This window comes from Diadema antillarum, unplaced genomic scaffold (assembly GCF_040938485.1).
Source record: "Diadema antillarum isolate AM-2024a unplaced genomic scaffold, OU_Dant_1.0 seq00001153_RagTag, whole genome shotgun sequence".
Lineage (NCBI taxonomy): Eukaryota > Metazoa > Echinodermata > Echinoidea > Diadematoida > Diadematidae > Diadema > Diadema antillarum.
The window spans coordinates 190119-211472 of NW_027271964.1; the positions used below are offsets into that span (position 1 = coordinate 190119).

At 38.0% G+C, this 21354-nt stretch overlaps 1 protein-coding gene across 1 annotated transcript in view; it reads left to right on the plus strand.

Moving 5' to 3' along the window:
* LOC139744281 (NADPH oxidase 5-like) overlaps nucleotides 1-21354 on the plus strand; it is a 59177-nt gene that overhangs the window by 23839 nt on the left and 13984 nt on the right. The window contains exons 4-6 of the mRNA XM_071654727.1: nucleotides 716-866; nucleotides 8262-8472; nucleotides 19659-19885. Of these exons, the coding sequence (XP_071510828.1) occupies nucleotides 716-866; nucleotides 8262-8472; nucleotides 19659-19885 (589 nt within the window). The remainder of the gene's footprint in view (nucleotides 1-715; nucleotides 867-8261; nucleotides 8473-19658; nucleotides 19886-21354) is intronic.

A 21354-nucleotide genomic window follows, 5' to 3' on the forward strand; every position in this document is an offset into this window, starting at 1 on the left:
GCAAAACAAAACATTTTACAAAGACAAAAGGTATTGTACACAAACATTGCAAAGAGATATATCAATTCTGCATTATAACTCATTTGACAAAAAACGAAATCCGATTTTTTTTTAAACACATAATTATATTCTCGCAAAGTGCCCGCAAAACGAGGACACGATAGTTTGCTCAAGGTATAATTGGGCACATACCACTTTTTTCTTGAAAAGAAATATATATATATATATTATATAAATATATACATTTTCCTTTTTTTTTCTTTCTGAAAACAGACCAATTAAAAACCGAAAACCCATCCAAAAATAAAATCAGGACCTAAATTCAGTTTCACGTCAATTCACTAATGACAGACTGAACAGAATCATCTTGATTAATTCAGGAGTACTTTTCAAGTAATAGCCGCTTGAAAACTTTCTATAAACAATGAATGCACACCTGAAGTTCCGTCCACTGGGACTCAAAATAACTCTGCCACGGTGTCTGAAGAAAAAAAAAAGTAAAGGGAAGAAAGGGATTTAAAAAAGAGAGACAGTAACATCACGCTCCGAAGTTAATAAAGGTGGGCTAATCAATTTTGGCAATGTGGCACCAACAAGACGAGGTATATGTAAGAGTGAATGGTTTTTGAGTATTTAAACAATATGATATGGTTGACAATCATGTCATGAGACATGTCGATGTAATGTACAAATCTGTGTTTGTATTTCCCTGCAGTCCTTCTTCGCCGAGCGGTTCTTCGAGCTGATCGACACCGACAGATCGGGCAGCATCAGCCTCAAGGAGCTGATAGGTGCTCTGCGGCTGCTGGTGTACGGATCTCCGCAGGATAAACTTCATTTCCTCTTCCAAGTTTACGATGCGGACGGTAAGTACTAAAATGAGAGCGGAATGATTGAATGAAATATAGAAAGATATGATTTACAATGCTTTATAGATACACTTTGGTAGATACTTGATGCATACGTATCGTATAACATATTGATATTTATTTAGTATATGCGCTTGCTAGCGTGAGTGCGTGTGTGCTTTCATTGAGAATGGGATTTCTATATCATTTAATGAAACTTGGATTACAAGTGCGAGAAAAAGCATGTGGATGTTGGTGAGATGGCTTTATTAAAAATGAGAGAACAGAATACAACTAATTATAATGATTCATCCGGAATGTTAAAATCATAATGATAATAACAATAATAAAAATTTTGATGATGAAAATGATAATGATGATGATGATGATGATGATAATGATGATGATGAAGATAAAAATATTATTGATGATAATAATAATGATAATGATAATAATAATAGTAATTATGATAATAATAATATTTATAATAATAATAATAATGATAACAATAATAATAATAATAAAAATGATGATAATGATGATGATGATGATGATGATGATAATAATAATATGATTGATAATAATAATAATGATAATAGTAATAATAATGATATTATTGATAATAATAACGATAATAACAATAATGATAATATTGATAATAATAATAATAATAATAATAACAATAATAATTTGCACTTATACAGCGCATCTTTCTCTCTCTCTCTCTCTCTCTCTCTCTCTCTGTTTGTCTGTCTGCCTCTATTTCTTCATACGTGTGTTCGTATGTATGCATCTGTCCAAAATCATTATGATTATCCATAAAATATTATATCTAATTTCTACCTGTTTGGTCATTTTACTTAAATAAAGGCAGGCAGGGAACAAGGCATTGACCAGTATAGAGAGGGAGGAAAAAAGTCCCTTTAGCAAGACATCCTTCGTTCTCCTGTAAAAGATACTGTGTATATGGGCAACACTTGCACGCCCTGTCTCAAAAAATTGGTAAGGCGGAGAACATCAACGTTGCCAAGAGCTGAACAAATTTTGTCTGGCACGATAACACTTTTCATCTAAACACTCATCTGTTATCTCCGTCGAGAGGGAAGATTATGGCGGTCCCGCAAATTGCACATTACTGTCATGACTGTTTGCAGAGGATAAGGATACTGTTATTGGTGGGTATAAAGAGCATATCTTTTGGTCTCCATGGCAACCTATCCTCATCAGTAGTCTCATCAGTGATATTCTGTTTTAATGATTGGCACTTTTATGATTATATCGTTTATCCCTTTCGGTGATCAGTCATTGTGCCATTATGGGACATTTAAAAAAAAATAACAGTGGCGATCACACTACGAAGCAGAAAATTGGTATGGAAGCCCGATGTGATAATGTGAGGCAACCTTGAAAATTGTATTTTGCAAACAATCCCTCGCAGAGCAAATATTTGGTCTTGTGAAGGCCAGGCTGCCCCTCTTCAACCTGCTACTTTTCACGGATGCTTGAAAGTTAGTAAGAGGTCCACATAAGGGCTTTTTACACTTGTAAATTTTTGCTTAGCCCCGGACCAACGGTGGGGCTAAGGGGGGGGGGGGGGCCTTAGCCCCACCGTTGGTACGGGACTATCCTTAGCCCACTTTCTGTTTACACTCGTTTTTGCCAAAGTGGGCTAGCCCCACCGATAGTACGGTACTATCTGGCCCTGCAAAATAGCAGGGGTTAGCACCGTAATTGCGGTGCTAGCACCGCAATTGCGGTGCCAAGCAAGTGAGTGTAAACAGAACGAAAAAATAATCCTGGGCTAAGCGACGGAGACGAAGTCCGACCCTCACTGACCAATCAGAAACGAGGTAATCAAGTGCTGCCGGTGCGTGCGTGTACGTGTACAGTACACAGCGTAATTATGAATATTCATGTGGTTTGGAAAGTCCGGGGCTAAGAAATACGAGTGTAAAAAGGTCAGTTTTCTCCTTAGCCCCGGACAAGAGATAGTACGGGACTAATTGGCGAGTGTAAAAAGCTGAAAAAATTGGTACGGGACTAACGATAGTCCTGGGTCAGAGAAAGTCCGGGGTTAAGAAACACAAGTGTAAAAAGCCCTATACCGTATCCTTTAATACGTTGTCAAGCTTCGTGTATGGCTAGAACACGTACTATTAAAGGAGACCTCCAAATGATTTTCAGACTTTTACATTATGAATAATTATAGATTGGTTATGCTGGGTACAGAGTTTCAGAATCTACAGTGATTGAGATGAGGAATAGGAATGTTTTCAACATTTATAACAAACTGCAATGAACAAGGATGATGACATGGCAGCCTCACTATAAGAATGCATGAGTAGGGCTCAAGGAAGCAGAACAAAAGAAGAAAGCATGCATTAATTCTACACAGGTGAAATTGTTAAGCATGAGTGATATTGTAAAGGAATTACACTGCTACATCTCTGAAATATGTGAGGCTCCTATGTCATCATTCTTGTTCAGTGTAATTTGTTTTGGGTTTTCAGATGATTAATTTCTCTGCTCAAGGACCATAATAAATTCCACATATCTATATACACGGAGCTGTTGATTTCCATGATGTGAAATTAAGAAAATCCTCTGGAATGCTCCTTTAAGCGCATCTCCCACACACCACTCTTCTTTACCCGAATCCCTCTTCATCCACACTTGAGCCGCCGACCGGTAGCCACTCGCTCCGGTAGAAGAACCCCCGTCAACTCGAGGAGGACGCCTTGCTGCTTTTGTAATCTACAATTTTCGTAGTGTTTCACCAAACAACCTATAGGCTCTTCTTCAGAAGCAATTATTATGTTCAAAAGATTACGGTCACAAGTGCGACTCTTGAAAACGTTCGGACGTCATACTATTGTCGACAAACAGAATAGGATTCCCCCCCCCCCCCCTTAAAAAAAATGAAAATGACCGTACTATTAAAACAATTTTCATTTATTGTGAAAAGGTTATACTCCTGACGCACTCTTGACGCATACAAATCTTTAAGTGTTATGTACTGTGTAGCTACAAATATCGTATAAAACTGGATTTGAAGCGTTCTTTTCATGAACACACCGTACTTGGCAATTACAGTACCTCTTCGACCTCGCTGGAAAGATTAGAATCTTTGTCCAGGCAAAATTTCACTCTTTACGTTATCAATACCTACTTGTGTCTCTACCCATACGAACACGAATGCATGGTTTTGTTGTTGTTGCTGTTGTTTTTTGTTCGTTTTTTCTTTCATGTTTGGGTGTATCTGGGGAGAGGCAGAAATTCAATTTTGTGCTACGTCTATGGTTTGTTCTTTTATTCTTATTCTTAATCCTTTTAGTATTAAACACCTCTGCAGCGAACTTTTAGCCCAGCAGAATTCGTGTCCTGCTATAAGAAAAAAAAAGACAAGAACAATGATTTTTTTTTTTTTAAAGTTGTTTTGATTCAGGTTGTGAAGCATGAGGTCGCCGACACTAAAAAATTGCTTTCAGCATCTTTCAATAAGTTGAACCACCCTTGTGACTGCAGGGCGGTTGAGAACAGGGATCTCAAAGGCAGTGACAATTTTTAATGGTGATACCAAGGAGGTATATTGGGAACATCAGAGATCTGGCAGGTGCGTGCACTTACAGGACATTACACGTGGTTATGCTCACATATTCCCCCTTTGGCCGACAGCTCCACAAGATCTCCATACCCCTTTTGATTGCAACCACCTGACACTAATATATTATTGGTAAGGTGGGGAAAGGAATTATACATGCGCTTCAAGCGGTATAAACCAGCCGAGAAGTGTGAAGAAATTCTGCTCCATTCGCATCTTCTTCTTCACCATCAAGTTCTAGATATTTCGTCCGTCTGTCTTTTAATTGATCTACTTCCTCTTTCCTTTCCTCTCATCTGTTCATTTCACCCTTGCCTACTGAGAATATCTACCAAATGTGATATTTAATGCTTACATAAAAACCTTTTCACATCACCACTGGGTAATGTCTTATCTTATTTCATTTCCAATTACTCTGAACCAATGCGATTTTTGTCTCCTCTAAATAATTTGATCTTGAAATTTTTATAAACTATCATAAAAATATTCTGTAATTGCAAGAGAGTAAATCGGTGTGGATGGTGTGGGTGTTCATCACACGCCATCTCTCTGAATAAATGAATACGTGAATAAATAAATGAATAAATGAATAAATACATAAATAAATGACCCCTTACATAGATAGATAGATAGATAGATAGATAGATAGATAGATAGATAGATAGATAGATAGATAAATGAATAAATAAACAAAGCACTAAATAGATAAATGAATAAATAGATAAATAGATAAATTAAATAGATAACGAGAAGACTCAGAAGCACATGGATCTCCCCACCAATGGCTTGAGTTAAAAAAAGTATATTGTGAGTGGGTGACGAAGTTCATTTAGTGGCATTTATGTGGGTGAGTGTTCTCGTCGCCCTGTACATGGATGAGCAGACTTATTCAATGACATCCTTCGTCTATGGGAGACTATGTGCATTAGTGTGGTGGATGGTTACGAATAGTTGATGCAGTACCGTCGATTGCGGAGAATAATCGTGGCGAAAATTTATAATGCAATATAATATGTCTCCCTTCTTGTGTGGCCCCTCGGACTGAAGAATAATGTCATAAATGGAACCTTAGCAGGATGTGGTCACGGTTTTGTTTGGATTTATATGAAATCACCTGTCATTCTCTTCTCTATGTTTTGTTTGTATCTATTATTACACGTAGAACTAAAAAAAAAGTGCAGGAGAAGATACGTCACCGGATATCCCGCCCTTTCTTTCGCCCACTCACACACACACACACACACACACACACACACACACACACACACACATGTGCATGTATGCGTCAAGTTATGTTAAGAGTAGATAGAACCTGTTATGCAAATTATCTTTATCGAAGCTTGGACTTACGGCATTTTGCACCGACTCCTCGGTGGCGTCGCGCCGTTTAGGCTTACACATTGCAGCCTGGAGAACTGTTCTACGATATCACGTAAAGTGGTGTAAGAACTGACATTGAGCTGTGGAGGATAAAAGTACGTATAAGTCACTTATTGCCGACTCTCAGCCAATCAGATACGAAGGGTTCGCACGAGCAGCTAACAGGCATGACTTATGTTATGGTATCTCGGTCATTCATTGTTCTATATCAGAGGAAAAAAGACGGGGAAAGGCGTAGCACAAAACGAGATAAATCAATTATTGCAACCTTCGTGAATAGCGCCCAAATCGCTCTCTGTACACAAGAGATGAAATCGGCTATGCCATTAAAGCTCCTGTTTTAATTGAAAAATGGAAAATGTCACGCAGTATACCTCATTACGTTGAACATGACCTTGTGTGGTGCTAGAGGGTCGAGTTGCTGTGAGAATCCAGGGGCCTTGTAAATGGATCCAACTATACAACCTGTAATCCGCTCTCGATCCTTCCCAAATCCATTTACCCATTAATGAACGGATCAAGGATCTTCTCGGGTTTAACAGTGTAAAGTGTTATGATAGACGCATCTTATTTTCAGTTATACAATGACGTAATGGCGTAACCATGCCACGTCAGCGAATAGAGGTAGTTGTATAAATTGCTAATGACTGTATGCATATTTGTGTGTGTGTAATTATGCACAACTCATCTAACACTGTTTAAATCTGCCCTTACACATTAAGAATCTTGTTTGGACAAATCTAAAATAATCTCAGTTTAAAGGGATCGTATATTTCTGGTTGAGACTTAACCTCAGGTTTCTAGTATTTTTGGGATAGGTAATGAGAAACCTCTTATGAAATATGAAGGAACATCTAATTCCAAGGAAAATTCAACATTTAGTTGGTGAAATTTCGTTTTGGGGTTTGGAAATTTGGCTGAGATACCCAAAACAGAGCAATCCTACCACCTTTTATTACGATCGCTTTGTTTTACTTTGTTTTTGGATGTGTCAGCCATTCCAAGCAATATTTTCAAACTTTGAATTCCTCCGAGAATGGTATGCTCTGTACTATTTTACAGGTGGTTTCTTGATAACTTGCAAAAAGTTAAAAGCCCAATCTTCACCTCTACGTACCATCCCTTTATTTGATCATCAGGAAAAGAAATGCTTCGCTACTGTCTTAGATCTACCTATACAAAATAAAAAGAAAAAGGCATTGAAGGCACTCTCGATGTGCAGATAGTTCAATGTATGTCTTCCATGCGTGTGTTTCAGAACTTGAATTAACCTGTGGTTCACAATGACATGTATTTTTGAAGATCTGCGAGACACCCCGTGATATAGTCCCTCCGTCCGTGAAATTATTTAATTGTTCATTTGGCTGTACCTATCACAACGCAACGCATGTCTGCAGCTGCAACGAAATGTGTGTGTGTGTGTGTGGGGGGGGGGGGGGCTAGGAACATCTCATACAGATGTTGACTCATGTTAGACTTCGATGATGTCTTGATGAATACATGTAATACATGTGACAATACAGTATGACAATAACTATAAACGGATTAAATAATACGATACGCAAAAGATAACGCGACTTAACGCGGCCAGGTGTCTCTCTTATACAGATTAGGCTCTTTAGAAGACGCAAAAATGCACCCCATCATTTTTAGCGCGACACTGGACAATACGTTGTCACGTTAAGATGGAACACACACAAGCACACAGACAAACACACACACACACACACACACACACACACACACACACACACACACACACAAATCCTATTGTAAGACATTCCAATGCGATGCTTTCAGTAGAACCTTCAATGGAAATATGAGAACACGCAAAGGATGGTTATTACTGTATAGAACAAGAAATGATCTCTGAGTCTATAGATCTGGAAAAATATCGAAATAGATATAAACCGATCAGTACTGTACTTGGTACTTGGTACTTATTAGAATAATCCTCCAAAACACTCCTTGGAAGGGTTAATACTGGAAAATATAATGGATGTATAGTTCCAGAATTGATAATCTCGTGGCTACTGTCAATTTATAACTGGCGCTTGTGAACCATGAAAATAAAACTAATGAATGAATGAATGAATGAATGAATGAATGAATGAATGAATGAATGAATGAATGAATGAATGAATGTGAATGAATGAATGAATGAATGAATGTGAAAAGATACTGGATGTATGTAATTCCTCCATTTACCTAATACCAACCCGAGGGAAGCTGTTGAGTCATAAACAAATAATCTCGTGCTTAATGACAATTATTTTTAACTGGCGCTTGTAAACCACGTGTTCAGAATATATAGTGGTATTTCAAGTACAACAGTGCTAAGCCTGCAATCTTTATTCCAGCTCTGATTCTTGTTTGTTTAACTGTTTGTTTTTAGTTTCTTTTTTTTCCTTCTTTTTCTTTTCGATAACCAGGCAGTGGATTCATCGAGTTCGATGAACTCAAGACGGTCCTGCACTCGTGCACGGCGGAAAGCGCCCTCACTCTCAGCGACGAGACGCTGACCGAGCTCACAGAGATTCTCTTCGACGATGCGGACGTCGATGGCGACGGCCAGGTCAGCTTCGAGGAACTCTCCGACCAGCTGAAGCGATATCCAGGAATCACTGCCAATCTCACCATAAGGTAATGGATACTAACTTGTCTAGTTTTCACTTTTAATATCAACTGAATCACATCAACTTAAGCTCAATTTTGTTTTTTTATTAATGTAATTTGTTCTAAATTTATATTATCGTATGTTCAGGGAGTTGGGAACCCTGTCTATTCTCGTCACTGCGCCGTCTGCGTGTAATGGAGTCGGTAATAACAGTAATACTTAATATCACATCGCCATGGGCTCAGAGTTGTCGTAAGCGGCCAAAGGACTACCGGTAGATAAAAGAGGAACTACCAATTACCGTCTCTCAGTAAAGTAATTGCGGCCCGTCACCAAGTCGAAAGTCGATGTTCTGATTTTGGTAACGCTACAGTTTTATATTGTCTGATTTCTAATGGTTTATGCTTTGTCACTTTTTATCTACCCCTCTTCCAGATAGAAAGAGACGTGTAGTCAGAAAAAAAAACACCAAAATATAAAAATTACAATTTGGAAAGGAAATTTGTCACCAAAAACACAAAATTAAGAAGGCCAAATTTGAAATTCAATAGAGTCAAGCGTGCAGGGGGTTTTGCCTTCGGATACAAAAGTATGATTAAAAAACAAACAGTAATGTGTAACAATATCTCTATTTCAAACAGAGACATTTCGAATAATTTTTGCAAAACATTGTGTGACTTTGAAATGCAGGCTATAAATTATGTGATATGTATGTATATATAATAAACATCAAAGTTCACTTTTGTCCCCAACCATATCGCCTATATTTTGCTCCTTTTTTTGCCTTCGTTGTCTGTAACTTTATCAGGATACGGTGGTGACGGGCGGCTATTGCATTTTACAGCGAAACAATCTTTTTTTCCAATGTAATCCTATATATTCTGGAAAGAGATAAAACATGTATATTATATTCTCCACGTGTATACATAGTAGGTCTTGAGATTAGGAGTTAATGCATACCATCCGTACAGTGCTACATACGGAACAAACAAACATGACAAAAATACAATAAAATAAAGCAACAAGATAGTTTTTCACATTTGCCTGGGAAAGGAGATAGTGATTAGTATACACGTGTGACATCAGGGTGCAACTGCTAATAATAATTCACGTTATTGAAATATACCGAAAAGTCTTATAAGTTGTTTTGTTATCTCGATAAATCCTCAATATTGTTTCACTGATCTCTTCTTTGTGGTCATGATTCGTGTAATGATTCGACATGAAAGTGACAAGTTGCATCCAACACTTAATTGCTCTTTTTTATGATATTACAGGTTGTTCATTTCTGTCATTGATTTTGCTAACTATTGTATTAAAACAACAGCAACAAAAGACACTTTGAATTTTCCATCGTATGCCTCATGCAATAACAAAAAAAAAGGAAAAAAAGCATGCCAAAGCAAAATCATGGGTTTGCGTCATTCATTCTAACAAGCAGTATCAATGTCCAAATAGACTGTGCTTCTATTTTTTTTTAAAGAAAGAAGGGGATCTCCTATGAAAATCCAGAAGTTTAATTTTTTAAACTAGGGATAAAGTCATCAAAGAATTGTTTTCTTGCCGCTCGTTTATCCAATTACCATAATGCACCGAAATGAAGCATCTGCAATTTATGAAAATATCACAGAGGATATACATAAATGATAATTATTTTGTTCACCTGTCAGTGCTAATTGTTAGCTAGTGAATTGAATGGTACATAAACCCTTTCAATCCGACTGCAAAACGATTTAAATCAGGAATCTTGTTAATGACGCATCAGCTAAATTGAGACAAATTGACTATGTCGGAATGTGTGCGCCCTGACACACGCAATTCGTCATTAGCTGTACTATGACCACCAATGTACCATAGAATTTTATTTGGAAGATATACGCGCCCACCAAGCACCACTTACTAATAGTCCCTTATCATAAAGAAATTTTCACTTGATGCACTCATTGGTATTCCGCGAATTTACAGGCCCAAAATATTGAGATAATATCGTAAATGTCATAAGGAGAGGACTTAACAAAATGGCGCATTTGCTACGGACAAGCTCGTCATGCCTTTCTTAAATGTTCTGCTTCGGTGATAATGAGTCCACAGAGAATGTCGCACTATACTCCTTGGCTAGACCAGGCTCATCCTCTGCTTCTATTCCTACCAGCAACAAGGTAATGAGCTCGCTGGCCTCTTGGATGGATAAAGCTGAAGTGTCAACATTTCGATATGATATGATATGATATTTGCTCTATCAATTGCAATCTATTCCAGTCAAGGTCGATTAGTGTCTGAATTGCCATTTGATTGCTTGCACGTCGCGTCCGCACCACGGCTTAATCTTGTTTCCGAGAACTAGGCGATAATCTGATAAAAGTATGGGGGTGAGAATATAAAAGTATCAACTTTCTACTCTGACCATTTCAAAATGCAGCATGGGTTTGTGCGGATGGGTTTAATGTTTTTTTTTTCTTTTATCATGTCCATGTTTTGCGAACTTCTTGTTTTTTCCTCTGCAAACTGCATGCCGCTTTCTTTCTGTTCTGCCTTCCACCACCTGTCATTTTTACTTCAAAATAAAAAGACATGAAATCATGAATCATTATTATGCATCATGTTTTTGTGCGTGTCCTGCATGTCTGTGCAACTGTGAATCGCTTTAGTGTTAATTCAGATTCTGTAATGAGCCAGCTCACTGTTACAATCGGAACAATTAAGTGCGATTAAAGGTCACTGCGAACTTTCTATCAAAATTGACTTGTAACTGACGTATTTGAAAATTTTGATGTCTTCATAAAAACGGTGTACATGTTTGAGCTAGGTGCATATCGGAATGCAAAAATGGATATAATTTTTCAATCAAACAGCAGACGTCATTCATGCAGTGGCACTTAGATTATTACCCTTTCTACCTGTCAAATTTTCTACCTCTTTGCTAATCGAAAGATTAGTCCGTGTTTCAAAAAGTCTGTGATTCAGAGGTTTTTGCGGACCATTATTTACTGTGAATTGGCTTATATTGTATGGCAATTAGCGAATACTGCATAAACAGATAAGTCCTTTCTCTTTTTACTCGAACACTTGCAGTTATGGCAAAGGCAAATCTTCCACATGTAAATTAGAGTAAGCTAGTAAAGCAGTGGTCAAGCATTAACCCCGAATATTTTGAAATATGCAAATGCTCAGAAAGCATTATAAAAATGCATGCACTCATCTGTCTGCTACTTATCACGAGGAAGATATCCAAAGCAGCTCCATGATATTCAAGTCTTGCTCCCCGTTGCAACAACTAACGTAGGTCCTATTCAAAGTATAGGCATTGAAGAGCGATGTATAACAGCAATTAGACCATTCTACCTACACAGTGTTTGAGTTTTCTGCATTATTTTCTTATAATAAATATTCCTGTTAATCGGGAAGAACGAAGATTAACCGGAGTCTTGCCTGGCTCAGGAAAAAGACATGATTGCGAGTTCGATCCCGTTTAATTAGTTTGTTATTATTGTTATTATTATTATTATTATTATTATTATTATTATTATTATTATGATCATTATTATTATTATTATTATTATTATTATTATCATCATCATTATTATTGTTATTATTATTATTATTATATTGTTATTATCATTATTATTATCATCATCATTATCATTCAGCAGGGTCACTGAATTATTAAATGAGTCATTCGCACAATACCATGGAGAAAAACATACCAGGCCCTGTTTTATGAAGAGTTAAAATTGATTATATAGTTGATTTCAACTGCAAGTCTATGGCTATTGATAAAACGGGGCCCTGGTACTATTTAAAAGCCACCCAATTAAAATGAATACCTAGTAAAGTGGCATAGTTTGGCGGAAAACCTCTTTAGATATTGAAAACACTGGGAATCTCGTGTGAAATCGGTCCCAAAGCTGCTACAAATGGCCAAAGAATGCACATTTCCGATTTCATCGACCAAAATAAACTATACAAACGCATTTCTCTGAGGATGCAGTAGTAATATTGTTCTTAATATTATACTTAGAGAAGAAATCCATCCCAAATGTAAATCAACTTTAAAAGAAAGAAAAAAAATATCCCCTACAGAATGATTGAAAAAAAAAATCGGATGAGGAATAAGCAACATATGACATTTTGAAATTTCACATATTTTTCGGAAAACATTTCTTGACCAGTTCTTCTTTACCATTGACGGACAACCATGGTTTGATCGGTGTACATGTACTGAGCATGGCAAGCTCGTGAGCAAAGCGCCCCTGACCGAGTGGATTTAATGAAATGATTAAACTGAAATTGATACTGTTTCATAGTTCTGCATCGCGATGACCTCTGAACATGTTTAAGTGGATAAATAGTACTACAATCAAATGGCGGCCGTGCTGAACACTAGTCTTGGGCCTAGGAGAGAGGGAGAGAGAGAGAGAGAGCGAGCGAGCGGGGGCGATTGAGCAAGGTTAAACAAACAATAATGAACAGACAAGATCCAATATGGTAGGGAAATTACGTGGATGTAACGGATAATATCCTATAATGATGAGGGAAATGACGGGTGCACGTCACGAGTGCGACACCCACGAATCATACAACCCATGAGTCATACAGCCCACAAACTATACAGCCCAAGATTTATACGGTCCATGAGTTCGATTCTAAGCAAAGAGGCCCATGAGACCGACATATCAAGCTCCGTGATGTAATGTCGATCTCGTGGGTCGTTTGAACCGTGTGTCGAACCCGTGGGCCATTTTTGCTCAGTGTCAAACTCGTGGACCTTGTTTGCCCAGTGTCGAACTCGTGGGCTTTGATTACCTAGTGTCGGACTCATGGGCCTTATTTGCCTAGAGTCAAATTCATGGGTTGTATAGACTCGTGGGCTTTATGACTCATGGATCTTTTTCAGTGTCGAACTCTTGAGCCGTATGACTCATGGGTGTTGGTCTCGTGAAATGACACCGAAATGACGGGGTTGTAACGGACAGTACATGTATATGGTGGGGAAATTACGTGGGTGTAACGGACAAAATCCTTTATGATGAAAAAATGAAGAGATTGTAACGGACAATATCCTATGTGGTGGGGAAATGACTGGGTTGTAACTGAATGGGAACAACTGAGTTTTAACTACATTGACTCTACGAACAATAATGATTCTTCTTTTTCTTCTTCTTCTTCTTAACCTTCAATGGGCTATGTAAGCCTATATCACGAAGATAATCTTGTGCGATAGGTTGTGTCCGCCACTGCCATGACTGCAGCGGGTTAGCACCCTGCTCTTTTCGACCAATTAGTAAAGGGGGAATCTTCTGAGTAAGTCGTGTCTAATATGTCTAATCGTGTCTTATCCAGTGAGAACGGTATGATTACAACACACCATTGTTTACTGGTATACGGTGGGATTGATGGTTTCGTCGATCTGAGTACGAGCTATACGAAATAAGCTTGTTTCGTAGTGGTCTCTTCAGTTTGATGCTGCAAAGTAAGAAGATTACCATACATTGTCTTGCGTACTCTCCGCATGTGGTGGTGGGAAACTAATAGCGCATAGAAGCCAGATTTTCCCCTCGAATTCTCCAAGGGTCCTGCGTTGCTACAATGGCTGAATCACGAATGGTACGTGCACATAATTTCTTGTATCACACCAAATGATGCTGACGAGACAGCCCACTATCTAATCGAATAGGATTTTTATCTGTCAACCTACTACTATGTATGTGAAAACTTTTCCTTTGATTTGTTTTAAATAATGCGATTTTGTGGACATGTCCCATAGCAAAGTATTGTAACAACATTTGCAAAATATTTCGCTTACGCATATTAGAAAAAGAATAGTATGACGTAAAAAAAAAACAAAAAAAAAAACACATGCTCATTAATCTAACAATTTGAGGATGCCAATTTGAGGATGCCAATGTGCTTTAAAAAAAAAGCAAAATTCTCGCCTTTACTTCATTGTCTCTGGCATACTGTGCCACTTTGATCAATCTGTTAAGTGTAGGCCAAGTGATAGGTGAACTCGCACCAATTCATCGCCCTTGACCTGGTATGAAATTGAATTTAAAAAAAAGAACACTAGCTCGCGGCTGAGAGATTAAAATTGCTTTTGGTTGCGTTATGAGAATTATTTTATGTTCTGTCGTGCCATTCATGCTTTCAGCAGTGTCGTATGATGCAATGGATCCAAATCGTCTCTGTTGATATTCCCTCTATGAAGATGCCAAACTTTGCTAACTCTCGATTTTCATTCTGCTGTCGAGTCTCTGTCGCGACGACGTGTCTACATCTTCTTTTGGAGAAGCGGTGTAACCATGGTAACCAAATGCAAATGTCACGCAAGTCCCTGGTGATGGGATCCCTGTCTCCCTGGCTCCCCACCACCCCCCCCCCCCCTAACAAACAAGAGAGAAAGTGTAGCATTGTGATGTACACTTTGCTACAACTCTCAAACGCTCCTTTAGAAAAGAAGAAGAAGGAAAAAAAAAGCTCCAATCTGTGACGGTGGAGGGATTGGTAATCAAAACTATAGTACGTTGTGTTCCGTAGTTCACTAGGCGGCATCCAAGACGATGGCAAGGAAATTTGGGATCACGCGTGGGCGCGAAAACTTCGGAAATCATGCAAAAAGAGGTAGGTAACCAGCGGCAACGCCCTGGTAATTGGACAACAGGTAACACAGCACTCGTTGTGCGTTGGAACTATTACCAATTGACATGTCTGTGTAGGTCATCGTTCGAGACCCGGTGGCAGACCATGAACTCTCGTGGTCTGCCACCCGGGTATGTTTGTGAGTCGATGAAGATATTTGAAACATCCTTGTGTCGATCTATACGACTAATGACGTATGGGTCAGACACAATCACTGTCTTGATCGTCATGTTCATCTCGAATGCAAACTAGTTTAATTGAAAGGCTCAAGAGAAGAGAACTGACTTTGCGATTATCAGTAAGAATGTTGACTATTCTAAAGCAATAAGGTGGGCCCTCCACCGAATCATTCCATTTAAGAAAAGCAGAATTTAATATTCTCCATCAACTATACTGAGAAATTGTTAAAAAATATGGCAAAGGACCAACATATGCTAAAACAACTTAATCTTGGGACCGCGGTACTGTCGAGATTTGGCATAAATGATTATTATTTGGCAGCCTCGTGCACTAATGTGAAATGATGACGCATAATGTGACTTTACACTGCCAAATTGTAAGGGAAATTATCATTATCTTTAAGGTGTGAAGTAAAAATAAGAAACTTCATTTTCACTGCAAAAATATTTGTCTTTTTTTTTATATTGATTCATAGCAGATTCAGAGGGTTGCTCATTGGTTTGGTTTTCCTTTTCGCCCGGTATGTTCTTCATATGTCCAAGTCCCCATTGATTTACGGAAATGAATAGCTTAAAAGATAATAACGTGGGATTTGGAAATTCGCAACTCCTTCTCGACATGGGGGTGTGATCTTTTAACCTTTATCCTGGAAAAGATAAGACCACTGCAAGTTTAAAGGACATCGATCATTCCATATCACTGTGTAATGTAGCTTTTATTTTTTTTTCCGATGGCAAAACGAAATTTTAATTCCGGTGTGCTTTGGGGAGTTGCAGGAATTTTTGTCTTATCATTTATCCAGACTCTCTCTCTCTCTCTTTCTTTCTCACTCTCCCTCCCTCTCCCTCTATTTTCTTGTTTTCTCTCTTTCTCTCTCTATCTATTGTTCTGTTTTTTTTTTCTTATGTTTTTTCATTCTCTGTCGTTTCCATCACTCGTCACGAGTTTATCCAGCACCACCTCTCAGGGATGTGTGCAAAGTTTGTAAGCCATCCGCGATGGCCATAATGAAACCGTAACATGTTAAAGGACAAGTTCACCTTCATAAACATAAGGATTGAGAAAATGCAACAATATTAGTAGAACACATCAGTGAAAGTTTGAGGAAAATTGGACAATCGATGCAAAAGTTATGAATTTTCAAAATTTTTGTGTTGGAACCGCTGGATGAGGAGACTACTACAGCTTGTGAGTCATATGCGTACAACAGGATAAAGAAAATGTAAAGAAAATTCAACATATTTTCACTTTTTTCGCATAATAAAAGAGCACTTGACTTGTCTCTTTCTAAAAGCAGGGGGAATAATATTACCCCTAACATATGTCGGTAACGAGTCAAGGGAATATGTACTTTTTTCAAAATATGGAATTTTGTGAAATTCTCTTTATATTTTCCTTATATTGTTGTACGCATGTGACATCTAAGTTATTCATACACTGCAGTAGTCTTCTCATCCAGCGGTTACTACACAAAAACTTCAAAAATTCATAACTTTTGAACGGGTTGTCCGATTTTCCTCAAACTTTCAATGACGTGTTCTCCTAATATTGCTACATTCTCTCAATCCTTATGTTTATGAGGGTGAACTTGTCCTTTAAAGTTATTCATCCATTAGACATGTTAGAGTGCATAATCCCATCAGAATACAGTGAGCTCAAACTCGGACATGGTCGACTTGCATGCTGGATTTTCGATAGAATTTCCGGATTGCAAATTGAATAAGCAGCTGGACAGAGTAATCGAATTATTCCAGCATTTGTCTTACTCAAATTCAAAAACAAAACAAAACGAAAGTTGAACGTTGAAATTTGGAATCATGACCATTATAGTGCGAGTAACTTCTTTCATGTAATGTAGTTCTATGTAGTTCCATGTCAGGCAATTCCAAACCTTATCAAATCAAGTGACATCATATCTACAGAATGGTACAGGTTTCCCTTGCTAGACCAGCTGGGACTCTTGTATCATTGGATGAAAAACAATCCTAGCAAATAAAGAAATGACACTATCAGTATCAACTTTGAAAGGTTTAATTCTTCGTTAGAGTCTGATTTATATCCGTCATGTTCGCCAGAGCATCCACAGAGTTCAACAAGACAGGGCATTGCTTGTTCTTAAAGGGACTGTACATGTACTGGTTGAGGCGGGGATTCGTGTTTTGAACATTCCTAAGTGAGATAATGAGAAACCTCTTATGAAATATGAAAGAGCATGTAATTTTAAGAAGGATTCAACGTTTATTTGATGAAAATTAGTTTTCAAATGGCTGAGATATCCCAAAAAGTGATAATAATAAAAGGCGACAGGCCACGCCTTTCATTTGGATCTCTTTGTTTCACCTTGTTTTTGGATATCTCAGCCATTTCAAAACCGATTTTCATCAAATAAACTTTTGATACCCCTTAGAATTGCATGCTCTTTGACATCTCAATTAGTGGTTTCTGAATATCTCGCAAAACGTTAAAAGCTAAATCCTCACCTCAACCAAAACTGTACACACCCTTTAACACAGGGGCTTAATTAAAGGACAAGTTCACCTTCATAAACATAAGGATTGAGAGAATGTAGCAATATTAGTAGAACACATCATTGAAAGTTTGAGGAAAATCAGACAATCCGTTCAAAAGTTATGAATTCTTGAAGTTTTTTTGCAGTACCCGCTGGATGAGAAGACTACTGCAGTGTATGAATAACTTAGATGTCACATGCGTACAACAATATAAGGAAAATATAAAGAGAATTTCACAAAATTCCATCTTTTGAAAAAAAGTACACATTCCCCTACCTCGTTACCGATAAATGTTATGGGTAATATTATTCCCCCTGCCTTTAGAAAGAGGCAAGTCAATTGCTCTTTTATTATGCGAAAAAAGTGAAAATATGTTGAATTTTCTTTTATATTTTCTTTATACTGTTGTACGCATATGACTCACAAGCTGTAGTAGTCTCCTCATCCAGCGGTTCCAACACAAAAATTTAAAAAATTCATAACTTTTGCATCGATTGTCCAATTTTCCTCAAACTTTCACTGATGTGTTCTACTAATATTGTTGCATTTTCTCAATCCTTATGTTTATGAAGGTGAACTTGTCCTTTAAAGAAGACATCCAGTCCAAATATAAGTTAGTCTGATATAGAAAAAGTAAAATATTACGAGTTCAACGTTAAAACTTTGATTGAAATCGGGTGAAAGATAAGGAAGGTATGACATTTTGAAGTTTCGCTAATTTTTCAAAAAACAGTTCTTGATCAATCAATATGAATATGCAATGATTGGAAAGAGAGCATGTCATCCCCTCACAACTTGTCAGATAGTTTGTATAAAATTGTGAAATTTCTAGTTTTTCATTCAAATGCAATTATGATTATGCCCGAGGCTCAAAGCCTGGTATATCTAACTTACCACTATTCTGAAGTTATTCAACCAGGAATAACATCATGTTTCAGACTTCTATGACAGAAACATCGAATTTTCATCATTTTTTTTTCGCACACGATTAATGGAAAATCGTGAGGTTATATGACATGGTTAGCTCATATCCACTGTGTGACAAGAACTGTTTTGCAGAAATTAGCAAAACTTCAAAATGTCATAACTTCCTTATTTTTGTTCCGATTTCAGTCACATTTCTACCGTTAAACTCGTAAGATTTTATACTTTTTTTATCAGACTAACTTATACTTGGACTGGGTTTGCCATTTAAAGGGGAATCCCGGACCTGTCAAAGATTAGTCAGGAAAGAACGAGGAATATTTTATAATCACAGCGGTGAAGATTTGAGCAAAATCGGATACAAATTAAAGACGTTACGAAATTACGATATGTCGCCAGTTTGTGCAAAACAGTTCTCGAGCAGTTGATATGAATAGACAAAATGAGTAAGATGCTGATGTTATTTTCACCAAACAATATTTAATTGATTCTGAATAAAAGAGATATGACGATTTTTTTTTTCTGTCAAAAAGTGTAAACCAAAATGTTATTCCGGGCTGAATAACTTAATATTGAGCCATCATAGAAAGGCCTATATTCATAAGATTTGAGACAATTGAAGGGCATCATTGCATTCGAAAAAAGAAAAGAAAAAAACCCCAAAATATTGTGTACAAACTATGATAATGGCAAATTGAAAGGCATGTGTGAGGTGATCACATAATCAGCTCACTCATCATCATCTTGACTGTTCAAGAAGTGATTTGTGACAGTAGCGAAACTTTACAATTTCATGACTCCCTTGATTTCTCTCTGATTTTGATCAAGTCTTTACTGTTTTCTTAGAAGACTAACTTTGTAACAGATGCAAAATTCCCTCTCATATTGCAGTATGAAAAATCATGTGCTAGAGTGTCGGTATCTAAACTGTCTTGTTCCCCACTTCTCACCACTACACACAGTGCTGCAGAATGGCTCAACCCACGCGCATCGAAGAAGAAGAAGGGCCGAGAGTCGATGAAGATCGCCTGCTGTAGCTACCACGCCGTCCGCAACCACTTTTCGCTCATCACCTTCAGCGTCATCTACTTTCTCGTAAATCTCGCGCTAGGGGCGTGGGGCTGCTACGACGGCTACCACAGCGCGGAGAGTCAGCACCCGGCTGCATTGGCTATGGCAAGGGGAACAGGTATAGGGAGCTTAATTAACAACTTCTCTCTCTCTCTTTTCCGTTTTTTATTGATTTTTGAAGTGTTGGTGTCTTCATACCCGTTACCTTTATTATCGTTGTCCTTTTGAAGCGAATCTTGATCTCAACAGTAAGTTATGGGCCTGACAAAGCTTTCCCGATTCGTGAACTGTTCGGGCATTTCGGGCAGTTTTGTAGCTCTTCGGAAAAGGTGCCTACGTCATAAGAGACACAACAGCGAGCTTTCGCAAGCACGACGCGGCCGGTAGCTCTGTGTGTCGTGTGCAAAAGCTGCTTATGCGCATGATCAAATCCGAGAAACGTCCCGTCCTGAGGGAAACGAGTACGGTACTCGATCCCGAGCAGCTGGGCAAGTGAACCAGCCAGCCAGCCAGCCAATCATAATCGGCTATACGCCTCCGTCCACACAGGAAAGCGAAACTGCTGGATATGGGGACGGGAGTCCGAGTGCGGGGACTGTCACGTTGATTGCTTCCGCGTACTCTCGGTCTTCCAGTCGCGTAGCGAAAGCTCCTTCATGCGCGTTCGGGATGCGGCCTTCTCCGTGCAGGACGCGCCAAAGAAGATACGAGCATTCTGTTGGATTTCGCCTGGGTCCGGTAATCGCGCACTGAATAAGAGGTAGCCACATCGCTTTCTCGGTGAAGCGAGTAGGGTATTCAGACAGGCCTCAAAACTCGAAATCTCTGCTCCATTTCCAACAGCCTACTTACCTATCATCTAAATACAACGTTAATGAACTCCATATATGACTTTGTTTATTTTTTTATCTTATCGTGTAACAATCACGAGCTCATGCAAAATTCTAGTAGGATATTTGAAAAAGAAAACAACAAATTTGTGTTCATACAATTAAGTTGTGCTTATGCTGTGTAAAATTCTTTGTTGGAAATGGAAAAAGTAAATGAAATTAAAAATGAAAAATGAAAAATCAAATAAAATGCACCAGCCCAAAAACTATCGCTTTGTCGTTCGAAAGAATAAAATAAATCAGGAAAAATAGTATAAAGAACAAAATATGTTACCGGTCTGGTATAAGAAATGAATACGTGAGGTTGATAAGAGTGAAATTCCACTACAAATTACACCTCAATCACAAGGAGGCTTGATATAAGCTTTCTTTTAAATCTGGGTATAATATTCATTTCGGCGCAGATCCTAAAAACACACGAAACTTTGGGATTGTGATACCCTAGGCTTCATTCAAGGTTCTCTTGCAAATTTCAGAACATATAGTGAAACAAGTTTGCTTACTTTATATATTATATGAATCAATTAAAAGATTGAATTATTTTTAGTATGTATCATAGAATATTTTGCTTTTAAAATCTTTCACACAAAGACGAGTCTTTATGACGTGGTAGCGACAATACACCTGCCCTTGGGATTTTTAAAGCTCCGACACTGCAAAATGCTCTTGGCTTAATCCTGTCATATCATGAATGGAA